The 20,608-nt window shown below is 41.3% G+C and overlaps 1 protein-coding gene across 1 annotated transcript; it reads left to right on the top strand.

The window, feature by feature from the left end:
- The first annotated feature begins 5,190 nt into the window (after positions 1-5,190).
- On the top strand, positions 5,191-19,432 carry bmf1 (BCL2 modifying factor 1). The gene is made up of 4 exons (XM_087780185.1): positions 5,191-5,317; positions 7,112-7,299; positions 8,898-9,097; positions 17,015-19,432. The coding sequence occupies exons 2-4, from the start codon at positions 7,137-7,139 to the stop codon at positions 17,126-17,128; spliced, it is 477 nt and encodes a 158-aa protein (XP_087636311.1). The 5' UTR covers positions 5,191-5,317; positions 7,112-7,136; the 3' UTR covers positions 17,129-19,432.
- Positions 19,433-20,608: the final 1,176 nt, after the last annotated feature.

Below are 20,608 nucleotides of genomic sequence, written 5' to 3'. Positions count from 1 at the left end.
TACTACTTTTTAAAGCTGATCGCAACCGGCCGTTGGAACACTATTGCTGACAATGCTTTTCGCCAATATTAAGTTGTGTTTCATTGTGTTATTATTGTTGTTTGGTTGCTTTGTGGTTAAATCACTGTTTCCTCGAGACATTTACGCCGGTATCTCCCCCGAAGACGCGTCGTCAGTGACGTTACTTCCATTTAGCGACGTAGCATCTACGTCACCAAGATGGCGGACGTTAAGGGTGGAAAGTGTCCATCGATCTGCTCACACACTTCTGTACTGAAAATATTTAGTGTAAGTGCAATTTATCACAGATAGATAATGTAAAAAAATGATTTTGTATTTATTTATATCATTCATTACTCAGAAAAAAGGGCATTAATATACAATAAAATCTTAATTTCAGCATATTTTGCTTGATTTTATTAGTGTTCCCGTTATTTTCAGGCTTCTTTATTTTCTGCTCGACGACTCCTTGAAACATGTTTCAGGATCTAGAGGAGCCGACCTTCATCTTTCCAGAAACATGGAGGGTTTAAAAAAATAACAGTGATATGTCTCAAATCACATACTTCTCTTAGTGCACTGGCAGTTAGTATGCATCAGGTTAGTGTACGTACTAGCAAGTACGCAAATCCTGGACAGACAGTACGTTTCAAATCAAACACTGCGGCTTCGCACTAACCGGAAATGACGCGACAGCTTCTTCTTCTACTACTATTTAACCATGATTTCAACCAGTTGTAGGAACACTAGCGACACCTGCTGGCAGCACTTTTGCAAGTTTGAATCAAGAAATATGAGAAACGAAATATTGGCGAGATATTTACGCCGGTATCAGCACCGAAGACGTGTCATCCTCCTACTGCTGGCTGGAAATACACATGTAAGTATATGCATATATATATATAGATATATAGATATATGTGAGGTGACTTCCGTTTACAAAGTCAACGTCACTAAGATGGCGGCTGTTTATGGTAGAAAGTATCCATCGATCCATACTCAGTTTCGTGTACAACAATTTAGTGTGCATGGTGCGCTACATTTTGCATACTAAGTCAAGAATTGAGATGCACTTATGCACTAAAAAGTTTAAGTACGTAAGTATGCGATCTGTGTACAGCTCATGTTACGCCGGCGTCCATCAGACGTGACTTGTTGTTGTTGAATAAACGTATATTCTGGTCCACATTAACCTGATCAAATGTGAGGTTTAAGCTGCGCCCGGTTTAACGTGAAGGTCTCGTCAGGTCCAGCAGACATGTGAGGGATTACCAACGTGTCTTCCTGAGCGTGTTGTTGTTGTTGTTGTTGTGTGTCGGACGAGTAAACAACGCAGATGTTTGCACACAAACGCCGCGTGTTTTGTTCGACGTTAAATGCTGCCCCGAGTCGTCCTGGTCGAGGGGGAAAAAAACGCCAGAGAGTGGATGGTTTCGTCGAAAACATTCTTATCAGGTCAGTGGTCCGGTGTGATCTGTGCCACCGGGTCAGTGTTACACACACGCACACACACACACACACACAGATGCAGTTGCCATGGAACAGAAGCTGCCAGTTACCAGGCAGGCTTGACAGTGTTTGTGATGGAGGCGAGAGAGAGAGAGAGAGAGACGAGATATCAAGACAGAGAACATGCTTTTGAGGTTAGAGAGGGAAGTAGGGCATGTGATTGTGCAGCCATGTGTGTTCGCGCGCGCACGTGCTGTGGCGCACGTGTGTGTGTGTGTGTGTGTGTGTTAACGCCGTACATCTGATGTAACACAAACTGAAGCGTCCGCCACTCTCCCTTCCAGGAAAAAAACCCAAGGTTTGTTTTAATAATGCAAGTGTGTGCAGGAGTTCGAAGAAACCTGCGGAGGAGGAGGAGGGAAAAGTTCTTTAAAAGCACTTTGAAAAAGCTACTTGGATTGAACTGACGTGACCTTTTGGCACCGTGTTGTTTTTGGTTTGTTGTTAAAACTTTTCCCACTTGATAATCTTTTAAAAAAGGACAGAATGTAACAACTCCTCGAGCTTGAATTTATACTGTTTTCTTCAACTGAGAAACATTTCTAGGAAAATGTTGTCACAGTATGATCTGGAGCTTTTAATACTTGTGTTTGTTTCTTCTCGTCTGGACTATTGCAACAGTTTGTTTTCGTGTCTAAACAAGAAGGATCTGTCTCGCCTGCAGTTGATACAAAACTCTGCAGCGAGAATTCTGTCCCGCTCTAGTAGAAGAACTCACATTTTCCCGATCCTTAAAACTATCTATTTATTTATTTGTGAAGGCTTTCCTTGATTTTCTGAGACTCACTGTGTTTGTCTTATGTGTCCTGGCCTTTAAGCATATATTTTATTGAGCATAGTTTTGATTGTTTAAGTGCTTTGTGACCCGGGTCTAGAAAAGCACTCTATAAATATAAATTACTTACTTACTATAAATTCTTTCAAATTTCTATCGAATATTTATTTGTACCTTTAACTATGTATTTCTTTTTTCTATAAATTTTTTTAATGGATTTTTTGCACTTTATTAATAGCATTACAGTCACATTTCTTTGTATTTCATTATTGATGAATTCCTATATATATCCGAATTTTAGACCTCAACGATTGAATTAATCCCACATGTGGAAATAATATGTAGAAAATAATCAATAATTAAATATATAAATTGGAGGGAAAATAAATACTCACAAAAAGGACAAAAAAAGGAAATAAAGAGGAAACCTAATCTGAATCTTATGGTGTTATCAAATGTTATCAAATCAAACTTAATCAATTAAAAAATATATATAATAAAGGGTCAAATAGCAATCGGAGGAATTTCTTAATGATCATTTGACCTCATGAGGGCCGCAGAGACACAGTTAAAGGGCCTTATGTGGCCCCCGGGCTGCACTTTTATCAGGTTGGAGCCAGAGCAACATCACAATAAATCGTAATTTGGGGACTTTTGATTTATTTCTCTGCTTCAATTTTATTACACAATTCACATTGTTTGACAATATATATATTTTTAATTAAATGTATTTGATTAAAATTAATAAAAACAGACATTTCCAACATTGAAAATTGATGAACAATGACGATTAAATAAATGATTTTTCATCTATTTCGCTAATCAAATTATAATTTTTTAACATAAACAATTATTCGCACTTTATTATTTTTTATTTTTTAAATAAAATAAACAGACAGATTCCCAACTTAAATGTTTTTTATAATAAAATATTTTACCAGTATATGACGTGTACCTGTTTTAATTAAACTATTGACACCTTGTTAAATGAAAATGTGATTTTTTGTTTTTGAAATTATTTTCATAAACGTATACATTAATTTAAAGACTCTTGTGAGAATAAAAATGTGACTCGACTCGTGTTAATTCAAATAAAAACCTCTGAAGAAAGAACCATGAACTGCTTTGATCCATATTTATGTCATTGTTTGTCAGTAACTAGTTTAATATATTGTAATTGTATATTGTCGACTGTACGATTGTAACGCGAATAAGAACAAAAGGTCACGGCAGCCATGTTGGATTTGTGTTCGCGGTCACGTGAGGCATCTTTTGTGCATCACACTTAAGAGTAAATCAATCCTCTCATTAATACTTCATCTGTGTGGGCTCAGAACCAGACGGGGATTCTCAAGGTCCGTCCCATTCAGAGCGCACACAAGAACCAAGAACCCATGACTTCTCACACTGCTCAGCTTTGGGCCCCGGGAGGGAGGGGGGAAGGGTGAGGATGTGTGAGAGAATGCAGAGGGTCAGGGTGAGCAGCTGTCCAAGAGAGGGCGGGTGAGGGGGGTTATCGATCGCTGATGGCCACGGGGGGACGGCGGGGGGCGGATCATCAGCACCTGCACGCAAGGAGAGGAAGAGCCGAGTCCGAGTCATGAATACAAATAGATCTAAACTGACGTTCGTCAATTTTCCCGTGAAGTGTTTATCACTAGTTTAGATGCAATAAACAGTTCTTAGTTAATACAGAAGACGCCAAACAAAACATGTACATTCCTGGACTCACTCACTGTTGGGAAATGTCTCAAAAAAAGTGAAGGTTGTTTTTTTGGGGGGGGGGTTTTTTACGATACGCAGTCACTTCCTATAACTTCACTGAGACCGCAACAAGCAGCGTAACTTCCCTGGACCAATCTGCAAACCATCAATCATAAAATATTTTGTTTGACGAAATTTTAACCTATAATTGGAAAATAAAATGATTTTAGACACATATTTGTAAATTAAATTAATTAAGAATCGAATATTACACAATAAATTAATATTTTTATAAATGAAGCTTTATTTCACGATGTCATGGATTACCTATACTTTATCTTTTGCTGCTTATTTGTCTTTGTTTTAACAAAATATAAGATTTTTTTTAAGGAGCTTTAAATCTATTGAATGAAAATGATGTATGCAATTAAGTTATAATCTTACTTTTAAAATTCCTATTTATTTTTACGTTTTACCATCATATTAAAGGTTCTTTTTGTTTCGTAAATTAATTATTTTGCCACGATGGCCTCTATTAAGACATCATGGGATATTGCAAGAAAAGTGATTACGTTTTTTAAAGATTTTATTTTAATTTATTCAATTGTTTTGATTAATTTACAGCTGTTGTTAACTTTTTTTTTTAGTTTACAGCAAAAAAAACAATTTAATAACACAAATTGGACCAACAGATATTCCAACAGTGAAATGTATATTTATTAATATTATTTTATATTTTTTAGAAATGTAATTTACCAGAAAATAAATAAATATATTTATCGTTTTTTGTTTTGTTTTTTAACAATCTACTCAAACATAAATATGAATATTTTCTTATTAAATTTGTTGAAATACAGTAACCATCAGACGCTGGCGTGCAGAGTGGCTCGGATCCGTGTCAGTGTGCCAGTGAGCGAACAGCGTGGACGCGGTTTACTGCGACTGGGAATTTCCCGCCCACGTGTCTTCACAGGGGAGGCGGGATGAAAACAAACATCCTGATTGGTCCCCGCTTATGTCCGTCAAGCCGCGCTTAAAGGGGAAGTCCTCATTCTCACACTTCCACAGCGGAGTTCGCCGACGGTAACACGCGCTGCCTTAAGCCGCTCTATTTACCAACTCGCCGCGCCCCGCCCACTGTGGGAGGAGCCATATTGGCTCTGACGTTGAAAGCCGCGCGCTGCAGTTCCTGCGGCACAGAACGGAAGTTGTCGCGACGGAGATACGGACCGAACTTCTTTGTCGGATACTCAACTCGTGCCTGATTTATTTTTAAATTCCACCGGGGAAAACAAAAGTCTACCATCCACAGCTGGACTCGTGTTTGTGGTGAGTTTTTTTATTTATTCATTATTTTATTGTGGTGAATAAATAAAAACAAGCGAGATGAAGACGCGCCGGGCATGTGCGCGTTTGACAAGTGTTGTGTTGCACAGCTGCGAGTGTGTGTGCGCGCGTGTGTGTGTGTGTGTGTGTGCGCGCTCCTCCTCCTGTTGTGTCGAACTGATGTTTGACGAACTTATTCATGGACGCCAATTTCTTGTTTAGAATTATTCTCTGCACGTTACACAACTTTTAAAAGTGATGACAATATATAGTAATTGTCATTTAAACACCATTTTCTTTACACTTATATTCCTAATTATTATTAAAAAAAACATTTTTATTAGAGATATGACGTAGTTCAGATATCACTAATATAACCATGTTTTATTATTTATTGTTTGACACAAAAGTGTGAGTCGTCGTGTTGCAGAAACTACACAACCCCCCTCACCCTCAGCTGTGGTCGTCCGGGGGCAGCAGGGGGAGCTCCTGCCTGACACAAAACACCTCGACCTTCATGTTTGTCAAAAACAGAGCATCTCACAAGTGAGGTCCAGGCCTGGTCAGTCCTCCTGTCACGGATGTTGGCCAGAAGGAGTCATACTTCCCCCAAAGGCTGTTATTACTCTAAATGGTCCGTGTGGTAGTAGTCAAACCCCGAATTACGTCCCCATTGTGACTATGGGGATTTGCCTCAATTTTTTCACCGTTGTTTTGTTAACTTTCTGACCTGGTAGAGTAGGGCAATTCAATCTCTCGAGGGGCCACATTATATCTCTGCTGTGAGGGGCCCCGTCAAGCCTATAGGAAGAATAAAAAAAAAAAGCTTCTCATGATGGTGGGGAAAAGTGTGTTTTTATGACTATTTATTTATGGATATGGATACAATTTTTTGATACCGATACCTTCACTTCGGTTCCAATTTTATAAGATCAAGTCCAACAAAAAGAAAATGATGTTAAAAATAGTACAAATCTCGAGTTTAATTTGTCAACTGGTAAGTAAAAAATAACTTGCAATGCAAAATAAAACTTGCTAACAATTCACATATTACTCTGAAAAAATCCAGAGATTATCAAATTTCTATCAAGTTTGGGTACCAAAACTTGGCACCGAAATACAAAGTATGTTTTCGGTGATACCTAATTTCAGTCGGTGCCATAAAATAAACAAAGTTCAATACCCAGCCCTAGCATGACATTATTAAAGAAAACATTATTTTAACATGTAAATATGACATCAAAACAACTAAATAAATGTTCTTTATGTTGAGCTGAAAACTTGCCTACATGATAGTTTTCATGTGACCTCACAAGGACCGCATATATACAGTCAAACGGCCGCATAAGGCCCACCTGCCACGCTTTTGTAGTCTGCAGTAGACGCTCCATGGTGTCAAGTGAGGTTGTACAAGCGTCAAAGGAGAATCTCGCCCATGTACAGACCCGTACTGATGTTATTATTTTATAATAATGGGTCCAAATGGTGTGGAAGCCGAAGCCTCCAGTCCACGAAAACCCGAGCCTTCATTTAGTCCTATTTATGTAAATGTTGCCCTCGACCACGGAGAACGATGTGGTTCCATCACAGGCCTGACAGAACCATTTGTCTAAATACAATGTACTGAGTTTGCCGCCACAATTGCAGGCAGCGACGCCGCTTCCCCGACTCATCCCGACGTGTGGTTTTATTGATACGAGGGAACACATTACCCAGCAGCCACGGCGTCTCTGGCGCTAATGAAAGGTTGCGAAACAGGCCCGGGTTGATAAATGTTCTCTTTCTGTTCCCGCGCAGACCTCACATCTGTCAGCCCCCCCGCATGGACGATGACGAGGACGATGTGCTTGAGCCCAACTGGAAAACCACGATCGGGGAGATAAGGTGCGAAGAGAAGGGCGACCCAACGCCCTGCCCGGGCCTGGCACGGGTCAACGGCATGCTGCCCTGTGGAGTGTCGGAGGAACCAAGACCACTCTTTTACGGTGAGTTAGCTAGCGAGCTGGCAAGCCGTAGTCAAGGTTAACAACCGGGATGTCGTGATACTGTTACATCCATCGATGTTGTCAATTATCGATCAGTTGGCAAAAAAAACAAAAAACGGATTTCAATGGATCCTTTTATGGAAAGGTAAAGGAAGTGGTTTCCAAACTTCTTTTCACCTCTTTCAGTTCCATCGATTGTTAAGATAATAGCTAACGTTATCTTATCTTAAAAGTCCATTTTATCTTTTAAGTTTTCCCATCATATTAAATCTCTTTTTATCCGTCCCTTCATTATTTTGCCACAAAGGCCCCTATTAAGAGTCACAGTACATTATGTGGCCCCTGAGAATCTTGAAAAACTTTTTATTAGTTAAATTGTAATACTAATGTTACAGCTGTTGCCAATATTTTTGTTTGTTTCCAGAAATAAGAACACATGGGGCCCAGGGGCCATATGAGGCCAATTTGACTGAATTTCTTGGGCCCTCATGAGATCAAAGTAAAAGTATGAAAATTAATTAATGTTTTCTGACGGCTTACAATTGTATTATTTACTTAATTCCAGTCATTAAAGATCTGTATTCATTCTAAAAAAGAACATTGGTTTGTACTTTTTAGGGTTAAATATTTTTTAAAACAAAATGACGTAATTATTGAGGAAGTAATTATTGTGTTATGTTCTACGACGCTTCTAAAATAGGGAACAAAAACTAATTGTCTAAAGGACAATTGCATTTTTTTTTTGCCTGCTGTACGACATCGTCTTCTCCTTCGTTTTTTCAAAACTTCCCTCAGAACCGAAATTTGGTTCCGGATTACCATCTGGATCCAGGAATCCTTTGAGGGGTTTGTCATGCTCTGTGCAATGAGCTGATAGTGTCCTACTGCCAACCAATGCCCCTATTAGGCTGTTTGCTAGCAACGATATTTAAAATGCTAAAAAGAAATGGCATGGATAAAATAAATGTAGGACAAAAATATTGCCTAAAATAAAGACAATATGATTGTAAACAAGGTATTATAAATATATGATCTGCTTTGAAGGTATATTTAACAAGTAAAGCATTAAGAATTGCAGCGGAGAACCAGACTAGATGATCTACTTAAAGGCTCATTTGCCACCTACTGTTATAAAGATAAGAATCTCGTCTGGCTCACTTTTTTATCAGTTACAGCCGATGACACATCGCCCGTCGACAGCCGGCATGTGATCGGCATAAAGCGCATTTCCTTGTTGGTGATGGGAAGCGGTTGTAAAAAACTCCACGAAAAGTAGAAAAAAAGAAGCGACAACGTCGCTGCGCTGATCCGCGGCGGCGCCTGACAGTCGTGAGCCCGGCCAGCTTTTTTTTTTATGGTGTCTGGGAAGTGTACCCAGCTGCTTTGCTAGTCAAAAGGCGCCAGGCGGGCATTTGAGAGGACATGACAGGAGCGCTCACCTGTATCCACTGTTCCGAAGGGACGATTGTCTCGCCGCTCGGAGCCGACGAGTAAAAAAGAGTGACAGGTGTGACATGACGGGGTCGAGGTGAATCCAGTCAAAGACGCTCACCTTGAACCCCCTCCCATCCCCCCCACCCCCCCTCGCTGCTTCACAGGGAACGCCGGGTTTCGACGGCACTTTCCGGCAGACTTTGAATTGGACCAGGAAGCGAGACGACAACCAAACCCAGAGGAAGAAGAACCCAGGATGGAGCAGTTACCGGCGGCGCCGCTGGAGGCAGGCGGCGTGGTGGCCAGCATCGGCCAGAAACTCCAGCTGATCGGAGACCAGTTTCACCGAGAGCATTTACAACAGGTAAAAAACATTTCTCAAGCTATCTTCTTTACAACACGTAATATCAGGAGTCGCACCCTATAGCCGCGTTGGAAACCGGGTCAGAAATGAGTCATCCAGTGAACTTGGTGACTTGTTTCCACTCGAGGAGCTACACGTGCTATCAGTCACTTTCAAACTGAGCAAACAGTGGATAAATATTAATCAAATGCAATCAAATCAAAATTATTTTACGCAACAACGCTTGTGGTTGTTTACAAACGTATAACTATTGTGAAACCGGCTGACGCAGAACTGAGCACTCAGCATTTGTTTTCAGTTTTTAGCAAGTGTAGCTAGTTGGGCGTGAAAAACAATGACCTCATGTGTTTTGTCGGATGATTATAAAGTCAGAGCTGTCATTCAAATTTGACTTCCAAGCTAATTCAATTGAAGTATTTTAACAAGTTAAGATTATAAAGTTTCGCCATTTATTGGTGATCCTTTTTTTTGTAGACGACTGGATTAATCCTGTGTTCACACACCAGAGGACCGGGGCCTTGCACGCATATAACTGTCATTACGGTAGTCGTCGGCAGGAGCGCCTGAACAGGGTCTAAATTCTAGCCACGCAAGTCCAGTAATACAGGTTCTGTAGTAAATTCCGGAACGATGTGTAAGGATGGATCGTTTCAAATGTGTTTCGTCTGTACGACAAAATCCAGTGTGTGGTGATGAGTTCAATGAGAGGGATTGAGACGAAGAGAAAGATGGTGATGCTGTTGTTTAGTTTCAGTTCAGGGGGAAAATGTTACTGTAGTTGACAATTGTAAAGTTGTGTAAATAATAATCTTAGTTTGATTCGAGTTCTTACCATGTTATAAAGTTGAATAATCCAGTTTAACTATAATTAAAGAGTCTAAAAAACTCACTTTATTGCTGACATTTAAGTCTTGAAATTGTATTGTTATTTCGGTAAAAAAAAAGAGATAAGGAGCCACTCCTGGACAACTTGTATCATATCTAACCAGGCCACACGTTTGTAACCCTAGCCATGGAAGGGTTAAATGTCAAATGTCTCTCGGTTCTGCTGAGCAACTTTCACCCACTACCAACCCCCCAACCCCGCTCACACCCCGGACCCTCCCCCACACACACTCCACAAACTCCTGGTCCTCCCCCTGCCTCCTCTTCCTGTTTATCTCTTGCCCTTTTCTTTCGCTCTTCCCCTTCGTGCTGCGAAAGGCAAAGTGGCGTGAAGGATGCCTTGTGTCCAGCGCCGCTGTGGTCAGGGTGACATTGTCCGCCGAGTCGGCGCGTTACAACACGATCTCTCTGTTAGTGTTTTCAGCCCCAGGAACTTTTTTTTTTTCTTTCTTTTTTTCTGTTTGTTTCCAGACCGCAAAGTGCAAGTTTCTTGTTGTCGAGTTAAACACACGTCTTGGCTGGCACGTATAAACAGAGACGAGGCGACATGTGGAGGGAAAAGAAGAAAAAAAAAAAAAGCAGAAGTGGCGGGAGTCTGTAAACATGTTGTAACCTGACGCTGGACGCGTGAGCCCGAGGGGAACAGCTGTGGTTCCAGGGAGTCTCCTGTCAGCCCCGCGAGCCAGGAGTGGTCACACAGATACGCAAAATAAGGGGGTCCGCACAGCACCGAGGGTGGGGGGGGGGGCATAATGAGGGTCGGTCATGAGGGCTGAGGTTTTAGTCCAGAGTCCCTTTTAAAAAGTGCCTTGAGAAGCATTTTATTTTGAGTTATTTTTAGAGCGGCGGTGAATCATGATGGTGACAGACAGACAGTCTGGGGGGGGCGGGGGGGTGGTATCGTGTGGTTGTGTGTGCGACTGGGTCCACTGACGCACATCGCAGGCAGACCCGGGTCAGAGGATGGGGAAGTGGGTTTTCAGCTCCATCAGAGAGGGCGGACAGTGTGAAGAAGTCTTTTTAATCCACGGTCGTTGTTGCACAATAACAACCGTTTGTGTAGCAGATTTGTACAAGTTTTGGTTCTCATTTCAGTCACCGTGGTTTAGTCATGCAATGTTTTTGGTTATTGACATGACTCTTCATATTTTCATCTTGGTTGCAATTAGCTTTTTGTTGATGGTGCTAAACTACATGCTCTTTTTGCTTCCCCTATGGGGATTATCATCTGGTGATTTTCTGTACTTTCATATGGATCCAGGCAGTTTTTGAAGGATTTGTCGTTGACTAGCAAAAAAAAAAAAACTTTATAATCAAGTGTGTACATCTTTTTAACTATGTATCAGATTAAACTAGAGTACAAAGTTGAGCTAGCAATACCTGTTAACCAGTGTGTTATCTCAGGGGTCAAAGTGACCCCAATTCCCGAAAACAAATGTAATTGTGGTATCACTTGTGTTATCTTAGGGGTCAAAGTGACCCAAAGGTCCAAAATCAAATGTGATTGTGGTATTCCTTGTGTTATCTCTGGGTCAAAATGACCCGAAGGTCCAAAAACAAATGTTATTGTGGTATCACTTGTGTTATCTCTGGGTCAAAATGACCCGAAGGTCCAGAATCAAATGTGATTGTGGTATCCCATGTGTTATCTTTGGGTCAAGGTGACCCCAATTCCCGAAAACAAATGTAATTGTGGTATCACTTGTGTTATCTTAGGGGTCAAAGTGACCCGAAGGTCCGAAATCAAATGTGATTGTGGTATTCCTTGTGTTAGCTCTGGGTCAAAATGACCTGAAGGTCCAAAAACAAATGTTATTGTGGTATCACTTGTGTTATCTCTGGGTCAAAATGACCCGAAGGTCCAGAATCAAATGTGATTGTGGTATCCCATGTGTTATCTTTGGGTCAAGGTGACCAGAAGGCCTGAAAACAATAGTGATTTGTGGTATCACTTGTGTTATCCCTGGGTCAAAATGACCCGAAGGTCCAAAATCAAATGTGATTGTGGTATCCATTGTGTTATCTTTGGGTCAAAGTGACCCGAAGGCCTGAAAACAATTGTGTCACCTTGATCCCGAGGCAACACGAGGGATATCTCAGACACATTTGTTTTCGGGCCTTCGGGTCACCTTGACCCTTGAGATAACACTAGGGTTAACACTTCTGTCTGAAAAGACATCAAAATCCCTGTTGTTTTTTAGGGGAAAGAACAAAATAATGTATATATTTTTATTCTTTTGACCTGTGAATGAGCTGCTCGGTGGAGGTATGCGCTCTCTGATTGCTTTTCTTTCCCCCCATTGTTATCTAGCAATACAAGTACAACTTTAAATTAAACTAGAAAGGCACTTGGATGACACATACCTCTGCCAAAGGCACTCGTTTTGCAGGTTTCGTAAAAAAATATATTCATCAAGTTGTGAGTCCATCTTTCAGTAAATGGTTTGATTCCCTCGCATATCTTTTGAACTGGAGAATAAACTCATAAAAAGGGGATTAGGGCTCACGGGCAGACAGATAGTAAACATTGAGTCACGACAACATCTGGCTGCCGTGTCTTAGTCAGACGTCTTTTCCTGTCTAGCCCCCGTCGGTGGGTCACCGAGCGCAGACACTCCGACCCACTCCGTCTATATTCGCCGGAGCATCTCCGAGTGTTCCTCGTAAGCGCTCGCGGCCTCCGGCGATTGCGGGGATTAGGTGGCGATGGAGTGGCGGTGGATGCCGACAGATAAATTGCCCCTCTGTCAGAGAGGCCCTGGAGGGGGACTGGAGCCCCCCCTCCCGGACCCCCTGGAGGATTGCTGACATTAGCCAGTCTGCCATCTGAGACACGGCAGTAATGGCAGGAAAGAAACGCTCCAGTCTTGCACGGGGCGAGGAGCAGAGTTGGGTTTCATCCACATGTTTTTTAAAGATAGATGACTCCTGGTGCTTTCGATAGGAGGTGTTGAAAGCTGGGTTGGATGTCGTGTGTGAGTGTGTGTGTGAGTGTGTATGTGTGTGTGACTACATCATCCAATCTTCTCTTTCAGCACTCAAGAGAGATGGGAAAAGTGGCTTATCACTGGAGAGAAAACACACAAGTGTGGCTCTGGATAACTGCTGTAGTACCATGTCTTCATAGAGGACACATGGCAAACACAAGGCCGGCAGGCTTAATCAGGCCGGCTTGGTCGTTTTACGTGGCCCCTGCATGTGCGTTTAATGCAGACGTTTGACTTCTTTTTTTAACTCTTGTGTTATCTCAGGGTCAAGGTGACCCGAAGGCCTGAAAACAAAAGTGTTTGTTGTATTCCTTGTGTTATCTCATGGTCAAGGTGACCCAAAGGCACGAAAGCAAATGTGTTTGTTGTATTCCTTTTGTTATCTGAGGGTCAAGGTGACCCGAAGGCACAAAAACAAATGTGTTTGTCGGATCCCTTGTGTTATCTCATGGTCAAGGTGACCCAAAGGCTTGAAAACAAAAGTGTTTGTAGTATTCCTTGTGTTATCTCAGGGTCAAGGTGACCCGAAGGCACAAAAAGAAATGTGTTTGTCGGATCCCTTGTGTTATCTCATGGTCAAGGTGACCCAAAGGCTTGAAAACAAAAGTGTTTGTAGTATTCCTTGTGTTATCTCAGGGTCAAGGTGACCCGAAGACACGAAAACGAATGCGTTTGTTGTATTCCTTTTGTTATCTCAGGGTCAAGGTGACCCGGAGGCCAGAATAACAAATGTGTTTCAGGCCTCTGGGTCACCTTGACCCTCACAAGGGTTAAAGGGCAGAGATTTATTTTTAAATGAATAAAAACCTACCCATTTAGTGAAGCATAAACCTAATGTTTAATTTTTGTTATTTATTTTTGTACTGTATTATTTTAAATTGTCTTTATCTTGTTTTAAACCTGTAGCACTTTGAGATTTGTTGAGCGAAAGTGCAATACAAATAAAATCTATTATTATTATTATTAATATTATTTTAAAACTCAAACATACATCTGCAAGTTTGTAGGTGTGGAAGGAAGTTTAATAAGACAACCATCGAAAACCTTCGATTCCACTGCAAAAGTACTATTACTATGTTCCTGGAGACTTTGTTTAGTTTAGTTAGAAGACTGACTTAAAAGTTTTTGTTTAATCAAATTCCATTACAAAATAAACTTTATATGAATGTAATGTATTTCGAATCATTTAAGCATCTAACTGCTTTAGATAATCTCGGTAATCCACAGGACTCCAATAAATCATCACCTAATCTGTCGGAACACAATCCAACACCCATCGTGAGTCATGCAAACAAAAGCCATCAGAGGAAAAAAACTTTCAGATAATATCGTTAGAGAATCATCTTTGGTCCTGGGTTTTCTTATCCCTCCCGACATCTCCGATGTCACGTTGCTTCTCTCGCGATCCTTCTCGTCTGCTGCCTGACGTGACTAATCGGGAGTTTCGTGCGGTTGAGACGACCCTGTTTGCTCAAGAGATAAGGGAAAGTTGGTGAGCAGCTGCTGTGACAGGCGGCACACATGGGCCTCAGATAAAGCACGGCGTGAGTGACGACAACCCTGCATCTGGCAAGACTCTTTTTTTTCCCCTGGCTAAATTTAGAGCTTTGGGGTTGTTGTTTTTTTTTTTTGACAGTTGGTGGCGTGAGTCACGACTGTTGTGACAGAGCAGTGCACCTCTCTTTCGCTCACTCACTCGCTCGCTCTCCTCCGAGTGTGTTTGTTTCTCAGCTTGATAAAGTCAAGAGCGAAAGGTCGCTGCCACTGGATCGCTCCGGTTCTGTTTATAAAGATTAATTGCATCTCATCTAGCGTGTAGTAAACATAAGCTTTGCCGTGAGATAAATCCCTCTGTTTACTGGTTTGGACTGGAGAGGTTGTTTTTTTTTCCTCCTTTCTTTTTACTCCTCCTGTTTAGTGGCTGTAAATTAACCCCACTTTAATTCCAAGTTAATTTCAAATTAATTCTCTTAAACTAAGTGAACATGCCTAAAGCGGTGTATTGGCAAGAATCTGTCGATACAATTTGTATCAAGATACAGTGACAACGATACAATATATTGTGATACTGTATGAACAGGGTTATATTTGAAGTATTGTCCGAGTACTTGACTCGTTGCATTGTTACATGACCACATGACAGACCAGATTCCTTGTGTTATCTCAGGGTCAAGGTGACCAGAAGGCCCAAAATAAACATTTATGGGGGCCTCCTGGTCACATTGACCCTGAGATAACACAAGGAATACAACAAACACGTTTGTTTTCGGGCCTTCTGGGTCACCTTGACCCTAATATAACACAAGGAATAAAACACACACGTTTGTTTTTGGGCCTCTGGGTCACCTTGACAATGAGATAACACAAGGAATACAATAAACACATTTGTTTTCGGGGCTCGGGTCACCTTCACCCGGAGATAACACAGGGAATACAACAAACACATTTGTTTTCGGGCCTTCAGGTCACCTTGACCCTGAGATAACACAAGGAATACAACAAACACATGACATGTTTCTTTTAAATGTGCCCAAATATCACCTTTTTCAAAGCTGCTAAAGTCGACTGTATCCTCTCGTCCTCAGTCATCAAGGGGATCGTATCGGGGATTTCATTGTTGTTTAGTGGCAGCTGACACAACAAGTGCCGCCATCCAGCGGCCAGAGGTTTAATTGCAACACAAAAATGAACAAAACACCATCAATATTTGCATGTTAGTTGTAAATAAAAAAACACTTAACCACACTTTATCCAACTGTAAACCAATAAAGAGTTTATTGTAAACTCTTGAGTGTCCGTAGGTGTAAGAGTGTGTTTAAAGGGATGTAAACTTCTTTATGCCCCGGTGTCCTGTCCAGGGTGTCCCCCAACTCTTGTCCAAAAAAAACCCTCCCGCAATCATAAGGAAATCAATGACAGAAATTTAACTAATTTTTTTAATCCCAATTATTTTCATTTAATGGACCAGACCCAGCATGCTTTGCATTTCGGTGGCACCGAAGAGTTGTTGTTCTTCAGTGAGAAGTTTAAAGTAAATATGTTTCCTACTGGATTCCTCTTTGTTTACTGTTGTCGCTTTAAAGACTCCTCACTAAAAATACATTTTTAATTAAAAGTTGCCATTACGCAACTGTGTCAGACATATTTTTTTAATTGCCAAAGTAAATAGGGTCCGGGGGCCAACTGTGGACCTCGAGTTAATTCCGTAAGGCCCACTTGAAATAATCACAACATTTTACTTTAATTTTTGAAGTTTTCAAGACCACACGAGTCGAATTATGAACTTTGCATTGAAATCCGTGCAAACCTTTTCCGGTTATTTTGCTCAAAGACACGCAAACACCAGCAACGCGCGAGTGTATACGATCAATGAAGTCTTGCTCTAGGGCCGTTTTTAATCAGCGAATGAGAAAAAGTTAACAGCAAGAATTCAAATTCTCTACCCCCGCCAGTTCACTCGGTCTTCCGTTGTTTATTCTGAGCATCAAACGATCGATCGGTAACAAGCTCAAGGCAAAACTTCCACTTGTCTAGATTTTCTACCTGTTTCTGAGATGATGCTTTGATTCACGCCGGGCGAGAAGCTTATGCAACGCTCGGCAACGTTGGCTGATAAGAGACACACGGCAAAGGGCTTATCACGATCTGCTCCCTAAGCTGCTAACTAGGTCAGACTTTTTTTGGACAGCACCTTTGACGCACCTTAAATCTCAGACTTTTTGATATTTCAGGGTTTTTTTTTCACAACCCCCCAGAAACGAGTCTTGTTAAAATCATGATTTTTTTGTGTCTCTGCTGCCTCCACGCTGGAGTATCTCATGGGGGATCTCTGAAATCCTGTTTAATACAATCATCTTATCTCCATAGCAGAGATGATGTTATCTCTCTGAACGTGCTCGAGCCTCAGGGGGGCGAAGAAATCCTTAAGGATTTGGACGAAATATTCCATCGTTTCCTATAAATCGCTTGATGAACTTTAAGGTTTAAAGTCTGGACGAGATGGTTCGATGTGGCTAACATGTGTCGTGGTTCTTTATCGTTGCAGTATCATCGAAACCAAAGGAACCACGGGTTGCTGTGGTGGCGCCTGGCCACGGCCCTGATCGACCTCCTGTTCGTGGACAGGGGGTTCTTCGCCGGAGCAGCGAGGCGGAGGTGAGGGGGTCCCAACCACCCACCCACCCCTGCAACCCTCCCTCAAAGTCTGTTTCAATCGCCTCCACAATGGACTGGACTCCTGATGGCACTGTCAAATCTAACACGGGTCGCTCGTCTGGAGTGGGAGGTGAAAAGAGAAAACAGACGGTCACCGCAGGACGGAGACGACTTTTTTATTTTTATTTTACAAGATCAAGTGTTTCTTTATCTTTTCGAGAAGATGCCATGATGCCCCGAGATTCCTCCGCTGGACATTTTCACGATTTTTGCCATCCGTCCGGTGTGGAAGCCTTTTTTTTTTTTTGTCTTGCACCGTTTATTTTTCCCTCCCTCTGCAGACCCCGAGGATGCCTTATTCAATGTCTTCTGCCAGAAAGAGTATTCAGAGACCATGTAAATACGACGGTTTATGTGAGGAAATAGAAGTTACACTGGCGACCGAGTGGTTTGTACCAACTTCCAAAGAGGCGACTTCTGTGAACAAAAGCACCGCTAGTCTTTAAAACATCCCCTTTTTATGTAATCCTGGGTTGAATCGTGACGAAGATCTATGAAACGCATTCGATCACATGGACGGCAACATTAAATTGTGCCTAGACTTTTTTTAAAAGTGTATATTTCAACATAAATGTTTCTAATTGAACAAAAACGAATTCAAGCATCATAGTTTTACAGAGGACACAATGTATTCAGCGTTAATTATATAAAATATGATTATTTTATAACAAAACTATCAAAAAGTGTGATTATAAATGAACAAAAAGTTACTGCTGTCCATGTGCTCGATGATGTCCCTTAATGGAAGACTTTAGGAATCAATTTAACTCTAGATTTTAAAGCATTCTGAGATTACGGCGAATAGAGGATATTTTTCAAGACCCGTGCACTAAATGACATTTTTAAATCAGTGCAGAGAAGCACGGTGGTCTTCCTGGTGAGACTACCTTTTGTTGAGGATTTGAGATGGATATTCCTGCAGTTCTTCCAGTCCTTTGTTTTTGTTTCTTCTACCTTCCTCTCGTGTATTCTTGTGATTGTTTTCAGACCTCCATTGCCCTTTAAGTGGAGCTGTGGATCCACTGTTTTTGCACTAGACTTCACCCTGCGAGAGTTCCAACCAAGTCTGTCTTATATGAAGGTTTTCAGTTTCTCGCCGCAACATTTCACTCTTTTTTTTTTTTGATCGAAGCCCAGTTTTTCACCAGTTCAGAGCCGGTACCAGATGACGGAATAATTATCTGACAACCCCTGAAATATGTTGGCGATGAATTCAATTTTACTGGTTAAAATCAGCAGCTCGACTGAAAATATGCTTTTTAAACATTTCTAATTTTAACGTCATTCAATATGAATTCACGTCACAAAATCTAGGTGTGTTATAATTAAAAGAATATAATAGAAAAAGATGTATTAGCGAATCAACCACCAATTTTGTTTTAATGGCCTTGGTTTTGGGTCCGCCCCATGGCCTCCTCCAAGAAATAATCTTGTCTTCTTGATCGCTCCACACAAGCAGTGGTGCGTTCATGGTCAAATTAAAGTGTGAAATTCTAAGACCCATTGAATTAACAACTTTTGAACACATTTTAATTCACAAATAATCTGGTGTCGGCTCTACTCTGAGTCTCTGATGACTGAGCTCAGAAATGCAATTATATAGAAAAAAAAAACTCTATATCATGGATCCAGCAAAATACGTTTACGATTCTTTGGACTTTCCAAGCTTACATTGGCCGAAAAGTAAGGATAGATAAAAAAAAGGCAAGTTTTCCTTGCTTTGCAACTTTTAACTGTTCATTTTTTGGCGTCTCAAACTTCTCCGACTGGTGGACTGGGCTTCAGCAGTCACACATCACACCAATAATCTCCGCTAAGAGCCGGACTGTTGTGTTCCAAACACAAAAACTGCATAATCGATCTGTGAAACAGACTCAATCCTCTCAGGTGATTTGTTGTTTTTTTCTTTTGCACCGTTTTTTTTTTTTTTTTAACCTACCATGGGTCTTTTATTGTAGTTCAGATTAAGGACGTCGCTGGCTGTAATTATTGTTCCAACAAAGACACTGTCGAAGATGCTGTTTGATGTTTTCTATTGCTGAACAACACAGGCCAACCTTTGGACCCAAGGAAGCAATATATGAATATGAATCTATATATCAGGGGTCGGTTATATTTCGTCAAGTATATCACTGCGTAATCAGCTCCTTCTTCTAGAGATCTCTCAGGGATGTGTGCTGAGAATCTGTTACACGAGGATGCAGGAAACCTTTTTTTTTTCTTTCGTTTTATTTGGCCAATTTCAGAAATTTGGAGAAGGAGGGGTGAGGGGGGTCGAGGGGGGCGGGGCTGACGGTGGCTTCTGAGTAGTTGACAAGAGTGTTGTTGCACTGAATGAGGTTATAGTTTCCTGCGGATCCTGAACGCTGAGCCAGTCCCCGAAGCCAACCCCTGTCACGCCGCTACCCCTTCACCCCCCCTCCACCCCTCCACCTCCTCCTCTTGTCACATGGCTCCGTCACCATCATTTCCTTTTGTAATTTATTTTTTTCCTCTTATTTATTTTTTGCCCGCTTCTACTGTATACACTTGTGTGAGCGATGACCTCTCGTGTCTGTTTCCTGCCTTCGACCGCTTCGCGTGACGCATCCGGAATCATCCTTTTTTTTTTTTTTTTTGGTGTGGCCTCAATGAAAGACACTTTAAATTCATATTAGACTCGAAATTGACAACCTTCTCAAAGAGGGACAAACCTCGAACCCTTTCTAACCGTCACCACGAGACCCTTGATTTGAACCCCTTTACCATCAGTCTTAGGGAGGAGTTTCGGCGTTTTCAGAAGATAGGCCGATTTTCTGTATTCGTAATATGTGTTTCAGGGCGTCATCTTCAGCAGGATGTTACTTTTAATATGATTCATCACCTATCGACACGTCGTAACGGTTTCGCAACAACCACACTTTCTTTTTTTTTTGTTTTCGAGTCACAGGGTGTTCGGTTGGTCGTCTGTTCAATTCCCTTAATTCTTGTTTTGAGTTTGTTGTAATCAACATGCACTGGAAAGTACTTTGTTTCTGTAGATCCCATGGGTCCCAAACTGTGTTAATGTAAAGTATATACTCTGGATTGTTCCTCCTGAGCTTCTTCTTGTCACGTGTCAGGCACCGAACAAGAGGCCGGGGACGCGTTTTGATTTCTTTGAAAGGGAAAGGACGGAGATTCTGAAGGGTTGACTCGTTTCTTGTAAGCACCGGAAGTTCAAGATGTTCTTCTTCGTTTCGTAGTACTTCCTCAACTTACAGTTCTTCCATTAAATGTCGAAATTAAATTCAACCCCAGTCCAGCCAAATCAATTTGACCAAAGTTTTGGCTAGCAATTGGTACAAGTTTGATAAAAAATTGATACTTTTTAATCCCCCCCCAAAGGACATTATTTTGTCCATCAGCAATAACACATCCATCTAAACAAACGTCCATAAGTTAC

This window comes from Callionymus lyra, chromosome 18, assembly GCF_982586985.1.
Source record: "Callionymus lyra chromosome 18, fCalLyr1.hap1.1, whole genome shotgun sequence".
In the NCBI taxonomy this organism is placed as follows: domain Eukaryota; kingdom Metazoa; phylum Chordata; class Actinopteri; order Syngnathiformes; family Callionymidae; genus Callionymus; species Callionymus lyra.
Note: the sequence above shows the minus strand (reverse complement) of the source record. Positions and strands in the feature narration are given on the sequence as shown.